The sequence below is a fragment of the Drosophila rhopaloa genome, unplaced genomic scaffold (assembly GCF_018152115.1).
Source record: "Drosophila rhopaloa isolate 14029-0021.01 unplaced genomic scaffold, ASM1815211v1 contig_3, whole genome shotgun sequence".
Classification (NCBI taxonomy): domain Eukaryota; kingdom Metazoa; phylum Arthropoda; class Insecta; order Diptera; family Drosophilidae; genus Drosophila; species Drosophila rhopaloa.
In genome coordinates this window covers 13,050,129-13,069,163 of record NW_025335123.1, presented here as the reverse complement: position 1 = coordinate 13,069,163, position 19,035 = coordinate 13,050,129, and the positions used below count along the sequence as shown (strand labels likewise).

Sequence of the window (19,035 nt, the reverse complement as noted above, 5' to 3'; positions counted from 1 at the left end):
ATAGTGTTTAAACGGTACTGCTGGCTAATTAATGTATTGTATTTCAACACTTGTATTTGGAAAACATTAAAATACAAATTATTTCTTCTTTGGTTATTCACATCGAATTCATAGAATCAACGCAGCAACATCACGTAAATCAAGCTCTAAAAAACATATATTATTTTTGATTGACATTAAATGATTTTATATTGACCTTAAAATATTACATATTTATTTTTCCTAGTGTATCAAGCAGCATCCGAGGAATGTTCATTACAGAATGTGGCAAACAATTTAAGCAGTAGCATAAGTAAAATAACCAAATTTAATGAAACATTAGAAAAGGGAAGACGAATAATGAACTTGATCTGTATTTGGTCTTCAACCACGACCACAGATTCAAGTGGGTTTAAGTTAAGGCAGCTGAGGGTTAAAGCACCAACCTTGTACTATGATAATTAGAACTTATTTCATATGGATTATTAAATCATTCCGCAATTATCATTGCAATTTCATTAATTAAAAGCAGTCAAAAATAACTTAATATACATTTTAATGATTAATTAAATTCAAAGATCCCACATATATGGTTTGTTTGTATTCGCCTATTATTGTTTATTTAAGCCACACGTATATATTCCGCTTTTTCAATCATTATCTTGAATTCTTCGAGTATGATTAATGATCGTGTAGATCTTTCTTTTCTGGCTCTTTGACAAATGTAATTTAAGCGAATAAATTCGTGTAAACATTGTCGTCTTCCCATGAGTATTCAATGACGTAAACATTTGAATAAACCCACAGATTTTGTCACGAGATTGTGTCATTGAAATATACTATAAATATTAGATGATCGTTGACTATAAAAACTTACTAAATTAAATGTACAATTCCCATTACACCTCCCACAGAACTTTCTTCAATTCCTATTCATTTTTGGATGGAAACCATATAGCAACCAGGATAAGAAAAACCAAAGAATGAAAATGTATAGAAAAACAACAGAAACGCACAAACAAACGGCCTCAGAAAGAATAAACAAACCCAACAGTTCTAGAGTAAACAAAAAAATATAAAACAGAAAATGATATTGTACGCGCGCGTAGCTGATATAAAAACTAAAGTTGGGATCTGATGGCATGGGTGGCAAAGGGTGGGTGGACCCTTGGCAACGACAGAAAGAAATGAGGGAAAATTTTAAATTATAGGAGAGTATGCAAACGACCTGCCCCACAATTGCTATTCCCCTCTCTTTGGCAGTATTTAAATTGCAATTATTCAGGCCTTTGACCAATTTATGAGACTACTCGCCAAAGCAAAACATATAAAAAGACGGAAAATGGGGAAAAAGTCATACACACTTGCTGAAAGATCAATAGATTTATAATAAAAAAAAGGTTGAATTTATTGTGAATCAACGCTTGCAACATAATCAAAAACATTAAAATATTTTTTAATTCAATTATCAACCGATTACCCTAAATACAACTTTTTAATGTATTTATATTATATTTGCAAACGAAAATTCTGTGTTTATACTGCTAATATAAATAAATTGGTTATTTTTTTTATTTTTCATAATATGATAAAAATACAATTTTGCAAAATACGGTTTTTAAAAGCATAAAAATGTATTTATGTACATTCACATATTTTATTTACCGACCAATAACAATACTTTCTTTGAGAGTTTAAAAAAGTACCCAAAACGTGAGTGGAGAAAATACTTCACATTATTAGTATTGTTTTTGTATGGCTTTTTTCATGTTGCTCATTGACATGGATTCCTTGAGTTCAATTGGAAGTGAACCTAAATGTCGAATTATCGCAGACACAAGATCTTTGCACTGACTTCATTAAATGGAGAATATTCTCCAGTTGATTGTATTATTATTATGACTGTTTTCTCTTTTTTTGTCGGTCTCATACCGTTCTTTGGTTTTGATTTGGGTTTTTAATTGAAAATTGTTATTTGTTACGTGATCATTTGCATGGTGCAATCGCAATTCCCCTCCACTATGTAAATCATATTGTTCAGCCTCTATTTCTCTGTTTTCCAATTTGAATTATGAAAAGTCCACACAAAACTAAATTACCGAAAAGTTCGTTAGTGAATTGCAAAGTCATTTTTCGGTGCATCAATTAGAAGGGAGGAGTTTCGATATTTTTCCGTTATTTCGTTTTTCAATTTTATTTGTGAGAAGTTTTAGGCCCTGAGCTGAAACTTTGGTGGGGTTTGAAAGTTTGGAGGAGGAGCTGGGTAAACTTGAGATTACAAATTTTCACTTAATGACTTAAAGCATGACTTGAAGTTTGGCCGACCTCAAAAAACGGATAAAACCGTAGAGTGTGATAGAGAAAAACTATAACAATATATAACAATTTTGTAACAAGAAAAAGACTAAACTCAAACTGTTTTTATATTATAAAAATATTAAGAATTCAGATGTCTTATAAATAACTATAACATTTTAACATTTCCCCTTAAACTTTTGTAAGCATGCCACCAATCTGCAGCTCAACCACTGTATCACAAGTAATATTATCAGATCACTTGCGAACCCGTCACATAAACCCTCGACTTATCCGCCACACTTATCATATCAGTTACGAATCCCAAAAGTAATCCCTTAACTGGCTTCCATTCATCTTCTGCCTGGTTTGACAACTTGATGGATGGTTTTCAGTGACTCTCCAAGGATTATTTCTGACCGATGTACTAATCCGAAAAGTGTTCAATTCAAAGGGGATCGTCGGAAGGGTGCTGTGTTTCGGGGTGATTTTGCTAATCAACCTGATTGGATTTGGTTTTCATCCAATTATCTTAAAAGTTGAATTTTTGGATGGGGTAAAGTTTAAACATAGATGGCATTTAAAGCTTTAATTCGTTTACATCGAAGAAATCAAGCTCTTGATTTTCTTTAGAAAAGGTGTGTAGCTATAGCGTTTCGTTATGCGTTTTTTTTTATTTACTGCACACAGGAAAGCATGAAAACACATAGGTTTCGTGTGCGGGGGTGGCGTATATATTTAATTTCATAATGAAGGCTCCAAGTGCATACTCATGTTAATAATAGCAACGGTCCCCGAACTCGCGCCCCGTCCCCAGAACCACCCCCTGGACCCACCCACTTTCGGGCCCAGATTGCATCCACTTTAAAATCCATTTATGAATGAAAATCAACAAAGGGTGGCTCACAAAGTTCGGATTGGACATTTTGGCTTGAGTTCTGGGGTTTTTTCCTGTATTTTTTTGTTGTTTTTGGATCGAGGGTTGGTTTCACCCCCCGAGGGGGAGGTGGGTGGCTTAGGGATTTCTCTGCCCTGCTCATTTCACGCACGCAAAAGGGAATCCCCCTAGCTCTAAAACCTTCATAATGAGTATTCAGAATGCAATTTACATTCGGGGAGCAGATAAAAACACGACCAGGGGGGGTAAAAGCATGGCTCAAGGGGGGTGAAAAGCGGCGGATATTGGGGTTGGGGGATAAACAGGAAGAGGGTTGCATATGTGTCGCCCAAGGGTTGCAAGCATATGCATAATCCAAAGGATTTATGCGGGGCTTCAAAAAAATACTATATCATCTTGATATTGTAAAAATAAAATTAAATCTTTTGTTTTAATAAATATCATAATATCTTAGTATTAATAACATGGATTTATTTTTTCTCAGTGAAACAACAGGTTAACCAAAAGGCAATGGACGGAGGCCACCCAATCTCCCCTCTTTATTATATTTATTTTATTTCTTAATGTTTAATTGGGTACAGTTTCAGATGTAAAGGAAAAAGCACAGCAGGGCATTTAATAAATTGGTTGCAACTCGCTCTCTTTCCCTCGCTCTCACTCACTCTCTCTTTCTTTCTTTGGCAGTAGTCTCTTTCACTTGCATTCGCTTGGATGCAGTTCAATGCAATTTGCAAATGCAGGGAGCGATGGAATAAATAATGCTTTCATGAAGATTTACCTTGCGTTCTGGTACAATATTTACAAAAGAAATGTATTAAAATCATCTTTCGAAGAAAGCCTTTAATTTATAGTGGTTCTTACTTTTAAAGCTTTAAACATCAACATATTGAGACTTTTAGGATAAACAACAGATATTCGATGGCGATATCAGGTGCATTCTATGCATTTTCCTCAAGACTTTATAGGCAAATACAATAGATAATTTTACGTTTTTCCATTTTCCCCTAAATAATCGTTGATTATATTTTAAACCGGGCTTTTACTGTCTTCTTGGCTTTTTAGCCACGGCTTCCTCGCTTTTTATTTTGTTATTACACAAGGGGAAGACCCAAAAAAAAAAGAAAGAAAATCGGGGATAAACTGAGGGGCAGAGAGAGAGGGATACAGTTCAAGGACCAGGCCACAAAACAGGCCGCAAAAAGCATCGCAAACCGGCTTCAGTTTCAGCTTTGAAATCAAGTCACTGCCAAGTCACAGCTACACAGAAAACCATTTTATTATATAAAAAAAAACAATTTGATAATAATAATTAAATAATTAAAAAAGAAAATACAACTAGTACTGAAAGTAATATTATTTGATACTTATATAAATAAACGTGAAAGTTTATAATATTTAATTATATTCTTTATCTTAGAAAAAATACAATTTTTTCAAACAAAAAACTGGGATCGAAAATGAGTTGCTTCCATGCATGAAATCCGTTTCCTATAAGAAATTTGTGTGTTTTTTTTACTAAAATAATATACATTTTTTTGTAAATCATTTTTTTTTACGTGTATACATAAAGATACATAAAGACGGTGAAGAAGAAGCAGGAGCTGCAACTTCAAGGCTCCTTGACTTGTCATTGTTGTTGTTGCTGTTATTGTTATCTGTCGCATCCTCCGCAAAAGTCGTTACATTGCGAAAATAGAGAAGAGCCATAGGGAGAGAAAGGAAGAATGAACAAGACAGAGAGGAGAAGAGCAGAAAGCCCTGAAGAAGAAACGGAAATTGCACACATAAAAAGATTTTCCCTGTCTCCTTCTCGGCCTCTCGCCATCTCTCTCCCACCAAACCAAGCACAATTCTACACTAAGCCAAATATTTATATATTTTATACAATCATGATCATTTTTTAAATCAGTTATTTTTGTTAAACATTTTTTGAATTCTTCAGCCGTAACACCTAACATTCTTTTTAGTTTATTTAATAGTTCTAAGCATTTCTATGAATATTATATAGCTTCTTCACTGACACTTGATAAGATTTCCTTTTGATAAGATTGCAACACTTATTGTTGTATGTTTAACTTAATTTTTTTTGCACTGTGCACCGAGGGATTCCCCCTGCTTCATTGCAATAGATGCGAATGCAATTGGCAAAAGCTTTTATCTATTGATTCATTTAAATGCAATTTCCTGTACACTTCAAGGGGCATTTGAGGAAAAGGGAAAGAGGAAGGAAATCAAGTTATCTGTGCGATGCAATCCTTGCAGAATGAAGCAATCTTCTTGGCTGCAATCGAATTGAGACTATTGAATGAGGTGAATAAATCGGAAGGGAGTTTAAATAACTCAATTGAAATTTTCTTGTGCTAGCTCTCCCACTTTCTTAACGAAAAATGTAATTTGGAACAATGCTTAAGTATTAAATTAAGTATTAGATTTCTTAAATATAAATATATAATTTTTTAACTCCTTTTATGGATTTTAACCTTGTGATTAATCTTTCTCTGCTCAGCCATGTGTAATTGCATCACATGAAAACTATATTACAAATTTTGAATTAAACATTAAACCTACATACCTAGCTGTTGTTAAAACACTCATTCATAATTCCTTTCGCTTTTTCATTTTCATTCACTCGCTGGAATTCCTTGGCTCGTTTCCTTGGGCGGAGCTTTCCCCCCACTTTTCCGCCCTCTAATTTGAATGTCAGCCGTACGAAGTAGCACCCCCCTTTTCCACGAATTTTCCCCGCATTTTCCGACGCTCAGCCTGCTGCTCTTGACAATGCCGATCGATATTTTACTGCCCTGCAGCTGTGCTTACTGCCTCTTGTTGTTGCTTTTGTCGCTTGTTGTCACCGGTGAACAGTAACAGTTACAGAGACGGCTACTGTTGCCGCTAAGCATACACTGAGCAAAGAAGGCGTGAGAAAAGGGAGTTTACGAAAACATTACCATTTCAATTTTCAATTTTAATCGTCGTATAAAAGTTGAATTTTATTACTTTATTTTATAACAAAATATATGTTTATTGCTAACCTCATTATTGTAAATATGAGTTCAGACGCCTTTGCAATTCTTAAAACTTTATAAAACAAATTGCATTTGTGGTTATGAATTTAGTTTTTAAATGCTTTATATATTCACTGTATATTATATTTCACAAGTCTGGTAAAACTAAGGAGTTCATATTAATATTTAAGTTAAATAATACTGATTGACCTATGAGCTGAAATAAAAAAGGAACCAAAACAAGTTTAGACCCCTCATTTTTTAATGGCACTGAGTTGTTAAATGCACACCTAGGCTGTTTTTGTGACTTTAGTTGTTGTAGTCAAGTGCTGTCCTCCAACGCATTTTCGTTCGCTTGTTCTCCGCTATCGCTCAATGCTACTTCACACTCCGTATCCCTTCTCCTCCCCTATTTTGCTCACGGTTTCCACGATATTCTGTTTGTTCAGTTTGTCTGAGTGTTGTACTTCTTTTTTTTTATACCCTAAAAAATTTTATTTTATTGGTTTTATAGCGGGGTTTGTAACTGTTTTTTTGAAATGTTTTTCTTAATTTGCATTTTTTTTAATCAATAAATAAATTTTTAAAAATGTATATAAATTAATTTTTAATAGCAAAATATCGAAAGCATTGTATAATCTTTTTTTAAAAATGTTTGACAAATTTTAGGAAATCACACAAAAAAAATCTAAATATAGTATTTAGAAAAACTATCAATTTCATTAGTTTCAATTTTTGTAATTTTAACGATCTTTATGGAGAAATAGAAGTGTATTAACCATGTTTCTCTCATGTGAGCTTAGACACTGCTGTTGTTTTTCCCTGTGCTCCCGCCTTTGTTTTATGATAAGAGGAAACGGCTGGCGGGCCGAAAGATAGCGCATAGCCGCCCACTTAGCGCCCGTCGCACGTGTCGAAAGCACCCACCACCCACTCTACAGAAGCCGGGCAACCACCCAAAACTCCTCCCCCACCCACCCATCCACCCAGCAACCCGAACCACCCAAAACAGAGGCCAGAGATAAAATGACAGCAGCAGCAGGGCCACAATCATGAGGATAATCACAACGCTCGAGTTGATAATGGCGACGTTGATGAGTCTGAACCTGAGTTGAATCTGTATTCCGTCTACACGTTAATAAATAACAAGAGGCACTCAGAGGATATCCAGTAAAATTATGGAAAAGCGATATTAAAAAGACCTCCCCTGAACCCCAAAAAACCAACATTGTATTTATTAGTTGAAATTTGGGTTTTATGATGTATAGTGTATAACTTTTTTTACAGACATCCGATTTTGAAGTGGTATACCTTTAAAAGCTTGTGGTTATTCCCTAAAAATCTGTGTTCAAAACATAGTTGTTTATTTATGGTCGATTTTTTTTTAATTTTTATGAAGTAAACCCCTTTTGAAATTTGAGAAAAATGGGTCTGGTGAAAAGTGACCTAAAACCATTATTTTTAAGACCATAACTTTTCTCCAATTTTGAAGTGGCATACTCTAAAAATCTGCGCTTAATTTTTGGTTTGTATTTTTGGGTGTTCCGTTTTCCAAATTTTCAAAAATTAGTTTCGAAGTTCATTTGCAGATGCACCTAGAAAATCATTATATGTATAGGAATCCCTTGTATTTAACAACCAGATTTACCAATTTCTTTCAGTGCTTCAGTGCCAGCTGGATGACTGACTGTTTCCTGCTGCATTTCCTTTCCGACTCTTCCGGCCTTTGGCTTTCGGATTGGGGCGTGAAATGTAATCACAAGGTGGACAAAGCCCAATCACTAGACACCCTTTTACCTGGGAGGCACCTGAACATTGCGAGGACACACGAAAGGTGTCCGATTCACTCGACACAACTGGTAAACAACCCAATCCCAAAATCCCAATCAAAGTGGCACCCCTTTTCCCATTCGCAAACGCAATCGTATTCCCTTTCCGATTTTCATTTCCATTTCCATACACATTCGAATTCTCGTTTCCCCCTGCAATTTGCTTGCTCAATTCATTTTTCAAGTGCCGTCCGTCTGTTTTTGCAATTGGCTTTTGTTTGCTTTCGGCCAGGCGGCAATGATAAGGCAAGACAATTGCGCCAACGACGACGATTTCAATTTGTTTGCACTTCCCATTTGTCGGTCAATATTAATATTAAGCGATTCCGAGGGGCGACAAATAGCAGATCAATGCAATGCTCCAATTGGGTTTTGTTAAGTCACGATTTCAGAATTAGAATTCACAAAGCCCTCAGAGGGTTATAGTTCTAGAGATTAGAGGACAAACTCAGGGGCATTCCGATTTGTTGGTCAATGTTTCAATTTGCGCATACATTCCAGCTATATATTTTCAAAGAATTTTATAAAGCCCCAGAGGATCGTATTCCTGAGGGTTTGAAACCGAAAACAGATTTTTTCAGTATAAAGTCTCAGAAATAAATATTACATCATAAAAAGATTTTTTTTATCAATTAAAGGCAATTCTATTTTAATAATAATAGAATTGTCTATCACCTTAGAGGGTCTTACATATACCTGAAGATTTTAAACAAAGGTTTTAGTTTTTTTCAGTTGTAAATTATTTATATCTTTAGCACAGCTGTAGCTTTGCCCACCCATAAATATCAATAGTTATAGAATGCAATGTGGCTTGGCAACCGATAAAAAGCTGTCAGATACAGTGCAAAAATCAACATGAGCGAAATATGTTAAATATTTTTGTGTAAAGCTTTGCAAGTTGTTCTTGATGGCCTCATTTCCGGTTCTTGAGGAAAAGAGGGTGGTAACGGGGCGGTAACTTGTTTTACTCAACCAAATTCGATTGCTTTACGTCGCACTTGTTATTTTTCTTGTGTATCTTTTTTCCGCCGCATTTCAACGTTCTAAAGTTTTTGTCATTTCATTAGAAACTTCCTTATTCTGCTGTTATCGCGAAACGAGAAGAACAAGAAGGCCGAAGAACGAAGAACGAAGACAGTGAATAAAAATAAGCAACGACCTTGGCATTCTTTTTTCCAGTAAAAACAAATCTGGAGTAGGGCAATAAAACAAAAAAAAATATATGCAACGATAGCGTTGTATTTACTTAATCGGTAATGCAAATAAAAACATTGATTTTGAACATTGGATGTGACTTTTTACTGATATAGACGTGCCCTAAATAAATATATCTCAAAGTAATCATAATATAAAAATGTAAACTTCAAATATTTAAACCTTTCTATTTTAGGTATCTTCACCTCAAAATGGTTTCAATTGGTATATTTAATTATAGAACTTGTTATTCGCGAAACGTTTCTATTATTCTGATCGCAACTGTCTGATATTAGTATTATGCTTGGGGTTATGTCATCTACACTTTTTCCCCGGCGCTTTCTCGTCATGCAACAACAAGCACGGCAACAATAACAAGTGGTTAATTCTAGTATTTAAATTGTATAACGTTGTAATTTTCACGCGACTTGCAACAAAGCCAAACAAAGCAACAAAAAGAACAACGACAAGCTGTTGACAAATGTTTGAGCTTAATTAACCGACGAACCAACAACACATGAGTAATAGATTGCAAAAAAAAAGGAGAAATAATAAGTAAATAAATAAAAACACAGTATATGGGGCTCATAGGGTGTTGCAAAATAGAGAATTGCATTGAAAATACGTTGAATAACATTTGAATAAAAATGCATAGCACGGCAGAAAATTAATGATTTGTTTATATGCACCCTCAAAGTGAAAAACTTGATTTTCTACGTAACAAAATGATATTTACTTTAATATAAGATGATTAAGAAGCACTTTTAAAAAAATGAAATTATATTAAATCAGTGAAGAATTTGTATTAATTATTCATCACTTTTAGTGTATTAAATAAAAAGTTATGTATTATTATTTAAGTAATTTACAATCGATTTAATGGCTTTATTTTAATAAAAAGGATCATTGTTCTTGGTTTCGTTCTTTTTAATTATTAAATAAAAGAATTATAGGCATAAACTAAATCTGATCGATAAATTAAAACTGGTTCTGCCCGAATATGCCGCAATTAATACCCAATTTTTTTGATACCCACTGTACTGGTAAAGTGAAGCCCATGCCCATTCAGCTGTAACCACATCTCGACTCTCTTCCCTTGAACTCTGTTCTCTTCGCTTTGGCCCCCGAGATCGAGATCCTATCTAGCCCCCGACATCCATTCTCTTTATTTTATTATTTTACTTTTTTGGGTGCAGTAATTTTAGTGCATTTAATTTCCCATCCCGAACGTGGCCGCCTTGAAACCACGACCAAAACAAAAGCAATAAGCACACGAAAAAGAGTCAACGAAAATATTGTAATAAAAAAGAAGGTTAATCAAGCGGCTTGGTTCGGACTTTTGAGTTGGAGTTCGTTTGCCCCACGTTGGGTTAAGGCGGCTCGTGCTCGGACCGCTTCCATCAGGCTTAAAGCAGAAGGTGAAGACAGCGGTTCCCAGGCCCCCAACCCCATCCGCACACTGCGAGGAATTTCAGTAGTGAATTGTGAAGGATATTGATATCAAAAAAAGATAGACTATTGTACAAAAAAAAAGATTCAGGGCTTGAATCCTTCTCATTGGTATTTATAGAGGAATTTGTTAAAAAAAACAAAAAGGATTGAACTCTCGAACCTAGGTTTTTCCTATTCATATTTATTCTTTTTATCGTATTTGACAAGACTTACATTAAGAGAACTTGGATAATTCGAGAGAAGTTTTCTTTAATTTGAAGCTAATGTAATTCAAATAATAGAAATAAATCAAATTATTATGAATGATTTTAAAGTTTGATAAATATTTTGAAAACATTTTTCAAACTTGTTTCCTTTTAAGCCACAGGTTATATGTTTTACATGTCTATATTCTCTTAGTGTAATTTCAAGGTTTTATGTAATTTCTGTTTGTTGCTGTTTTTATTTCTTTGCCCCTCTGGTTTTCTTGTGTTACTTTTGCTTCTTGCGTGTTGACCAAGACAAAAAAAATACAAAAAAACATTAACCCATGGAGTGGTAATAACAGTAACAGTAACCGAAGTCCGGCGAATAAAGTTGAATTTTCTTACAATTCGTGATTCGGACCGAGTTCGAAATGCCCGTTATTATTAGCCAGTATAAGAGAGGAAAAAAACACGTAATGGATTTAACTATTGTTGCAATAATTGCCAATCGAGCAACGTAATTCTTTGCTCATTATACGTAATTATCTATTGACTTTTACCATTTGCAGCAGTTGTGCGTGTGTTTCGTTTGTTTATCTGTTTAATTTGCCTATTGTCCTCAAGTTCAGGGCAATGTCAACGAAATTAAAAAGGAAAAAAGGTAAGGGTAAAGGTAAAAGTAGCGCGAAAGTGTCGGAAATTGCACTGCGAAAATTGGAAAATTGCTGTTTGTTTTATGCGAAAATGCAACAAATCAAGTAATGGCTATTGAATATCGAATTCAAATTACAGGCTGGCTTTCCACAAAAATTATACTGTAATTTTCTATATTTGTGGTAATTGCTCAATATGTAGGCAATTATAGAATTACTAATAATGGTAATTTCTTTCTTTCATTTCAACATTGCTTTTTTTTTATTATAATTCTGTTTCAATTAATGAGTTATTAAGAATTGATCTAACAGTTGATGAAAATTTAAAAACTAATTTTAAATTATATATTTTTATTTAGCAATCGAACATTTAACCGAAATATTTAAAAAACACTTCAAATAGTTTTTATTTTCAAGAAATTCAAATTATTTCCAAAACTTTACGGATTAAAAACTTGTTTTTCTAAACATGATCACTTATCAGTTCTTTAGTTAATCCTGCTTTACTTTCTCTGCGAATTCTTGCAGAATCCGAGGAATTCTCCGTACAGAGGAGAAAAGAGATCTAATAAAAGAGAAAAGGGCGCAAGGAAAAAAATAAATTGAATGCAGGAAGACAACTTTCGCTGCTAGCGTACAACGGGAAATGGAAGAAATCGAAGTAAGGGAAAAAGGAAGAGAGTGATAAAGAGAGTCCACAAAGAGGAGGTATAAGTACTGATTCTCAATTGTTTTATTGAAAAATAAACAAAAATGTGTGTGAAACTTACCGAAAATTCAGAATGATTCCAGCTATTTTTTTTATAAATTCTTATTTCTTTTTGATTTCCTCTTGGTTTCCTTTATATATTTATGATATCGTTTAATTTTTGCAAACTAGAGAAAAACACAAATAAAAATGAAGAGAGCTGATAGGGCGATTTATTGTTTGTTTATTTTAGGACATTCCGCAATCCTTTTCTATTTTTTTTCTAGTTTTGTACCCCTCTTTCATGGTATTTCTTCTTCTTATCAATGAAACGTGAGTCAGTGGCAGCCAAAAAAAAATATTACAGCTCCGGTCAGAATAATAGCACAATTTTTTAAATGTAATATTCACTGAAGAACACTGACAAAACAAATATGTAAATATCCACACAAAAAAAATAAACAACAAATTTCAGAGTTTAAACAATTAAGTGTGTTTTTATCAATTTATGTATTTTCATTATATGACCGAATGTAAATAAATAAAACATAGTTTATAAAAATAACAACATTCATATGATTGTAGTTTATTAAAAATAAACATAGTGTTATTATGGTGACCTCCGCTGTGTTTTAATGTTTTCCTTGTGGATTATTTTTTTGGGTTCATTTTTTGTTTTGCTTTATTTTTTTTGGTATTTTCTCATGTGGCGCGCTCACACACACATCAAACACACACATTCACAAACACCTACACACGCACACAGCTTCTTTTCTTTTCTTTTCTTTCCTTTCGTAATTGCTCTGTTCTTCTTCTTTTTTAAAGGTTGCAGCGTGCAAAAAGAGACAAGAGAAGAAAACAACAACGCGACAATTTTTAAATGCTATCTGTGCAAAAAAAAAAAAACAAAAACTAATACATCAAAAATCTCAATTTCATGCACGTTGCATTTGCATTTCCTTTTGTTGTTGTGGCCGCTTATGCTTCTTCTTCTTCCGACTGTTGCTCTCGTCAACGTTGTTGTTGTTTTTGGCGTCGTCGGCGGCGGCAAAAAATATAAACCATTTTATTGTAACCAGCTAAAAAAACAAAATGTTTGCTGACTTTTATTTCTTTTCTTTGACCTTTCTTCGTTTCTTATTTTTTTTTTGTTTGCCTGTTCCTTTATCTCTTGCTTTTCACTTTTTTTTTATTACACTTTTTGCCTTTTTCCTTTTCACAAGAAAAAAATTCACGCCACACTTGTGTTGTTGTTGTCGCCTCCACTTACGTTGCGTTTATTAATTACAATTCAAAATTAAGTGATCGCGCGCGCACACACTGTTTTGTATTTTCGGGCAAATTATAATTAATTAATTGTGTGTTTTTACTCTCTTTTTTATTGTTTTACTTTGCTCTCCGCTTTTCACTCGATTTTCGTCCGATGTTTTTCGATTGTCGAGTGACCAGCTAGAGGTGGTGAAGTGCCGATGCCAACACAAGTATCATCGATGTTTTTAAAATATCGCTTATATCGATAGTTAGCTGGACACAATCGATGTTCTTCCATCTTAAGCTATTATCGAAAGTATCTCTTCTGTTCTTGCGCACTCTTAACAATTCCACTTCCTTTATAAGTCATTATTTACACTATGCAAAATGCACATTGATCATAGCACTGTGAAAAATGCTTTTTAATCTGCCGATATATATAAAGCACTCATATAGGAAATAAATACATATATATATATATATTTATTACTTAAATCTACAAGCATTACAGAATTACATAAACAACGCTTGTGGTAAATTAATCGATTCAACTCTATTTACGGTTTTGATAACATTTTTTTAAACATCGATATGGCTTCGATATTTTCCGCCAAATACATATGTATTCCCAAAAGTCGAATTTTCTTCACTCGATGTTCGTGCGATGTTTTTCGATTGACGAGTGAACTAGAGGTGGGAAAACGGCATCGGCGACAACGATGTTATCAAGAAATCGCTGATATCGATGTTTACAAAGCAAATATAATGGTGGGTGTACTCGCTAACCGGGGAGTATGTACTCGCTAAGTGCAAATAGGCCCTTACTTTCATCATACCGATCGCTACGTGCATAGCGCTCCTAATTTCCCAACCTGCTGCTTGCGCAAAAAAGAAGAAGTAGAAAAAAAGACGAAACGAAACAAGAAACAAAAAGAAGCAGAAGCAGAGAGGCAGCAACAAGCAGTGAAAACGCACGAAAAATACCTTGATTTTTATTTAGTGTAAATTGTATTATTTTTTTTGTGATTATTTGTGCGTTAATTGCTGGCCAATTCGGTGGATAACGGTTATTGGACAGCTGGCCGCGAGTGTAAACAGAAAGTGCTGCCCTCCTCAACCCCCCCCTCTCGCTTACGCTATCGTACCTTCTCGCTCACGCATCCATTCGTAATCGCAAGAAATTGTTATCAGAATTTCAGACGTATTCCCCAACCTTGGGTTCACATATATATAGATTAACATAACAGCCGTGGGAATCGGTAATCTATATTGCACACCACCGACATGGCAGCGACGCCAGCGCCAGCAGCTACGCCGGCAGCGACGTCGGCAGCGAGTGCAACGAAAAGTCCTGCGAATCCATTATCCTGCGAGGAGGAAACCCTCCTCCGCGGACTCAACAAACTCCGCACCGAGGACAAACTCACGGACGTCACTCTGATCGTCGAGGAGCACCGATTCAAGGTGGGTTTTTATCATCCTACCGAAAAGAGAACCCATAAAATGTGTTCGTCCTTGTGAGCCTTATAATTCTTCATATGTTCTGACAGTTTTGGCTTATCAAAGTAGGTCAGAAGATATAAATTACCCAAACAAAGTTGTATAGTTGTATTTTTAATAGTTAGGAATATATCTTTAACTAAACATAAAATGAATTTATAAATCCATACTTTTGCATTTAATCTTAGTGTTCATACAATAGTCTAAAATTGCATTAAAACTACCTATCCCAAGAGTGATTTAGATAACTTCAAAACACAAATTAGTTTAGTTATTATATTAAATCGTACGATTTCTATTAAACCGGATGGATACGTATGCATCCTAAAACATCTCGTAAGACCACTAGCAGTGATATATTGATTCAACTCCGGAGTTTGGCAAGTTTGTATTAATTATATTTCAAAACAACAAAGCACGAGACATCGACGTAAGGTGACTAGTTATAGGTTTTAGATGGTAAGCAAAATGATAATCGCAGACACCAAAAAAAAAATGCTCATCTTTACTTTCTCTCGCCAAATAATACAAAACGAAAACAAGTCCATGACAAAAATTAATGTGTTTCTGGCGATGACGCATTTTCTTCTGTTGCTATATATAATTAGGGATTCCCGGAATCGGTTTCCTATTGAATAGGTTTCAAAATCAAATTAGACCTGAATAAAATTTTCGAAAACTTGTTTCTATATTACCTAATAGTTTATTTCAACTTTGTGACGTAAGATTTTTAGATTGTAGTTTTATTAGACTTGATTTTATAGGATATCGAATTGTACTTTTGGTGGCAAAAGTATACAATTTTAAAAACTCGTTTGTATCGCCTTTAAAACTTCAATAATAAGCATAGCTAAGGTTCTATCTCCCGTTTAAAAAAACTAAAATTTGATTTTAAATAAGCTTTTAAAAACCATATAATAAATTATCCTTTTGCAGGCTCACCGCGTTGTCCTGGCGGCCAGCAGCGATTACTTCTGCGCCATGTTCGCCGACTGTGCCATGATCGAGTCGCGCAAGGACGAGATTAATCTGTACGGGATCACCGCCCGGGCGATGGGCTCGATCATCGACTATATATACACCTCGCTGTTGGAACTGAACTACGATAACATCGAGGAGATCCTGGCGGCAGCAACACACGTCCAGGTGCGCGAGGTGATCGAGCGGTGCACCCTGTTTCTGGGCACCAAAATCGAGATGGAAAACTGCCTGGCCATCGCGGGAATGGCCGACATCTATGGCATAATGGACTTATCGGAGCGAGCACACCGCTATATATGCGCCCACTTCGAGGAGTTTGCGACTACGTCGGACTTCAAGGAAATGAAGGTGGATCAGCTGCGCTTCATCCTGTCCAGCAACTATCCCATCGATGTGGCCGAACAGGAGCTGGTGCGTCTGGTGTGCAGCTACGGACTGGAGCAGCAGCTGGAGGAGAGCGTCCTGGGGGATCTGCTCAGGCTGATCAACTGGCCGCACATCAGCTACAAGTCCATGGACGAACTGAGGCACCTGAACTGCTCGCTGGACGAGGGAAAGCAACTGCAACTGCCCACCACATACTACAATCGCATCAAACAGGAGTATATGGGGCGCCTGATCAACGGAGTGGTGCCCCTGGAGGACCAATCACTGCCGCAGGGACCCAAGAACATGCGCGGCATGGAGCTCTGCCTGCTGAAGATCGGGGGCTTCGAGTGGAAGGGACTGACCAATGTGATAATGTGCTTCTCGCCAACCAAAATGAATTGGTACGAGTTGACCGCCATACCGCACATCGATCAGTGTAAGTGTATAGGTATCCACAAAGATGTATGTTTAGTATGCTCTAGAACTGATAATAACCATAATTAGTGCTAGCTTAGCACACATATGTAAAAGAAAGTCAGTGGGTTAAAGTATCATTAGCTTTTTGAACTATCATCAGTGTAGTTGTTTAGGAATTCCTTCATCGCTTTCAAAACGATAAGCATTAACATTGGAATTTATAGTTTAATCATCATTAGGATTAGCATCCAACCTTATAATAACACAGTCTACCTGTTATTTTGCACTCCAGACAACTATCAAATAGATTACGATCAGCATGAACACTAGAATTTATTACATTTACAGTGTCAGTGGTTTTTAATATCATCATCATTTGGACTAACATCGAACACTTGCATTGAGAATAATACAGTCTTGCAATTCTATTGCATTCCAGGCAACTTTGGCACTGCCGTTCTCAACAATAAACTCTTCATCGTCGGCGGGGCCTACGATGTCTGTCTGAAGGAGTATATCCATCCATTTGGGTTCTGCTACTGCCCCCTGAGGAATGCCTGGATGACCATTGCTCCCATTCAGTTGGATCGCTGCCGATTCTCGCTAAATGCGGTGGGCAAACAGCATCTGTATGCGGTGGGCGGCATTCTGGACGACGATAACTCCGAGGAGGCGCTGCGCATGATATCCAATGTGGAGCGCTACGACATTGCCCAGAATGTGTGGACCTATATGCCCAGCCTGCAGGAGAATCGCAGTCAGCATGCCGGCGTCGTTGTGGGCGATAAACTGTACATTTCTGGTGGGTCAATCATCATTAGCCTTCAGGTGGTTGTAAACGATGCAGCGGCAATTGAGAAATATGATTTTATGCTTTACTGCCACTGAAACAATTGCTAACAGCTTACTTACAATAACCAAAGCTGGTTGTAAACGATGCAGCGGCAATTAAGAAATATGATTTTATGCTTAAAAAGTACTAATTTTGCAAGAATGCCACTGCAAAGATTACTAACAGCTCAACTTGTATTTAAAGTAAAAAGTAGTTGTTTATACATAAATGTTGTATAGCTGGTTGTAAACGATGTTCTCAGATAAATTTCTTAATACTTTTTGGGATTTTACGCTGCCTCTATATCGTTTACAAGCAGATTAAGAAGGTTTATTAGTTTATCAACCATTTTAATTGAGTGTAATTTACCAACAGGCGGCATCCACTTGGCCAACATCCTGGCGAGCATGTGGGTCTTCGACACGAAGGCGGAACTCTGGCAGGAGCTGGCCCCGATGCCCACGCCCTGCTGCGACCACGTCCTGGTGGCCGTGGACAATCGGATCTACGCCTGCGGCGGATGGCACGAGAGTCTGACGGAGTCGCGAGTGCTGGTGCAGCACATCTATGCGTACGACATCGAGGGCAATGCGTGGAGCGTGGAGACTCAGATACCGGCGCCGAAATTCTACTCCGGCGTGACGGCGATGGGCAGGACCATATTCTTTGTGGGCGGACTGGACTCTACGGAATCGATCGATCGGGCCAGTGCGGAGACAATGGCCTACGACTTGGACAGCAAGGAGTGGTGGCGCGAAAAGGACTCGTGGGACTCACCAAACGATGTGTGGGAATCCACGTGTGCGGCCATTTATGTGCCCATGTGCGATTTCTAATGGATGAATAAACAACTTAGGTCCCTCCAACGTCATCCCTCCTCCCCCATCGAATTTAGCGATTCTCATGATATTTATACATATAAATATATACATAGTATGTGTAGCTAGCGTAGACCTACATGCGAGATTTTGTGATGACTGCACAGTGACAAAAATGTGCCAAGCACGGGCAACGAAAACTGTTTAGACCGTATATGCCTTCATTTCGCTTTTAAATGATATTAATGTAGTGTTAAATTATTTAAATGAATTGTAATTAATATGTATAGACCGCATATGCCTTCATTTCGCTTTTGAATGATAATAAACAAGGCAACATGTACTTAAACTGTATAGACTAAAATAAGAAAGATTGTCCTTAGCCCCAGAGTGTCCTTTTTCGTCGAAACGACCTGTCAATATTTCTCAACATTTAACTTGATTTAATTCATTTTCAAACTAATAAACCATCTTCATTCAGTAAATCATGGTTAGCTTGAATTTCTAAGAATACATACTGCCCTATTTATTATTTTAAAATGACATTCGTTGAAACGAGAAAATAAGGACCTTCTAGGGTAAATAATTGTGTATAAAGAATTTATTCTTCTGTATTTTAGGTCTATGGCAATAAATGAGAAATTTTAAATGATTTTTTTAACATGTTTTTAGGGGTAAATTGAAAATGA

The 19,035-nt window shown here is 36.1% G+C and overlaps 2 protein-coding genes across 6 annotated transcripts in view; one reads left to right on the top strand and one right to left on the bottom strand.

The window, feature by feature from the left end:
• LOC108049862 (serine-rich adhesin for platelets) overlaps positions 1 to 13,641 on the bottom strand; it is a 45,755-nt gene extending 32,114 nt beyond the window's left edge. For all 4 annotated transcript variants that reach the window (XM_017131228.2, XM_017131230.2, XM_017131229.2 and 1 more), the window contains exons 1-2: positions 13,449 to 13,641; positions 12,261 to 12,366 (exon numbers count right to left, since the gene is read on the bottom strand). The gene's annotated coding sequence lies outside the window, so the exon portion shown is untranslated. The remainder of the gene's footprint in view (positions 1 to 12,260; positions 12,367 to 13,448) is intronic.
• A 645-nt stretch (positions 13,642 to 14,286) lies between these two features.
• Positions 14,287 to 18,998, top strand: LOC108049893 (kelch-like protein 1). Of its 2 annotated transcripts, none has more exons than XM_017131285.2 (4): positions 14,287 to 14,893; positions 15,866 to 16,715; positions 17,136 to 17,498; positions 17,904 to 18,998. In XM_017131285.2, exons 1-4 carry the CDS (start codon positions 14,714 to 14,716, stop codon positions 18,362 to 18,364), a joined length of 1,854 nt encoding a protein of 617 aa, XP_016986774.1. In that variant the 5' UTR covers positions 14,287 to 14,713; the 3' UTR covers positions 18,365 to 18,998. The 2 variants fall into 2 exon arrangements, with proteins under 2 accessions (XP_016986774.1, XP_016986775.1); XM_017131286.2 differs by lacking the exon at positions 14,287 to 14,893 and adding an exon at positions 15,263 to 15,388.
• The last annotated feature ends 37 nt before the right edge of the window (positions 18,999 to 19,035 follow it).

Coding starts and splice junctions, on each gene's coding strand:
- LOC108049893 (XM_017131285.2), top strand. CDS start 14,714: ATGGCAGCGACGCCAGCGCCAGCAGCTACGCCGGCAGCGACGTCGGCA. Junction 16,716..17,135: donor CATACCGCACATCGATCAGT/GTAAGTGTATAG, acceptor ATTGCATTCCAG/GCAACTTTGGCACTGCCGTT. Junction 17,499..17,903: donor CGATAAACTGTACATTTCTG/GTGGGTCAATCA, acceptor ATTTACCAACAG/GCGGCATCCACTTGGCCAAC.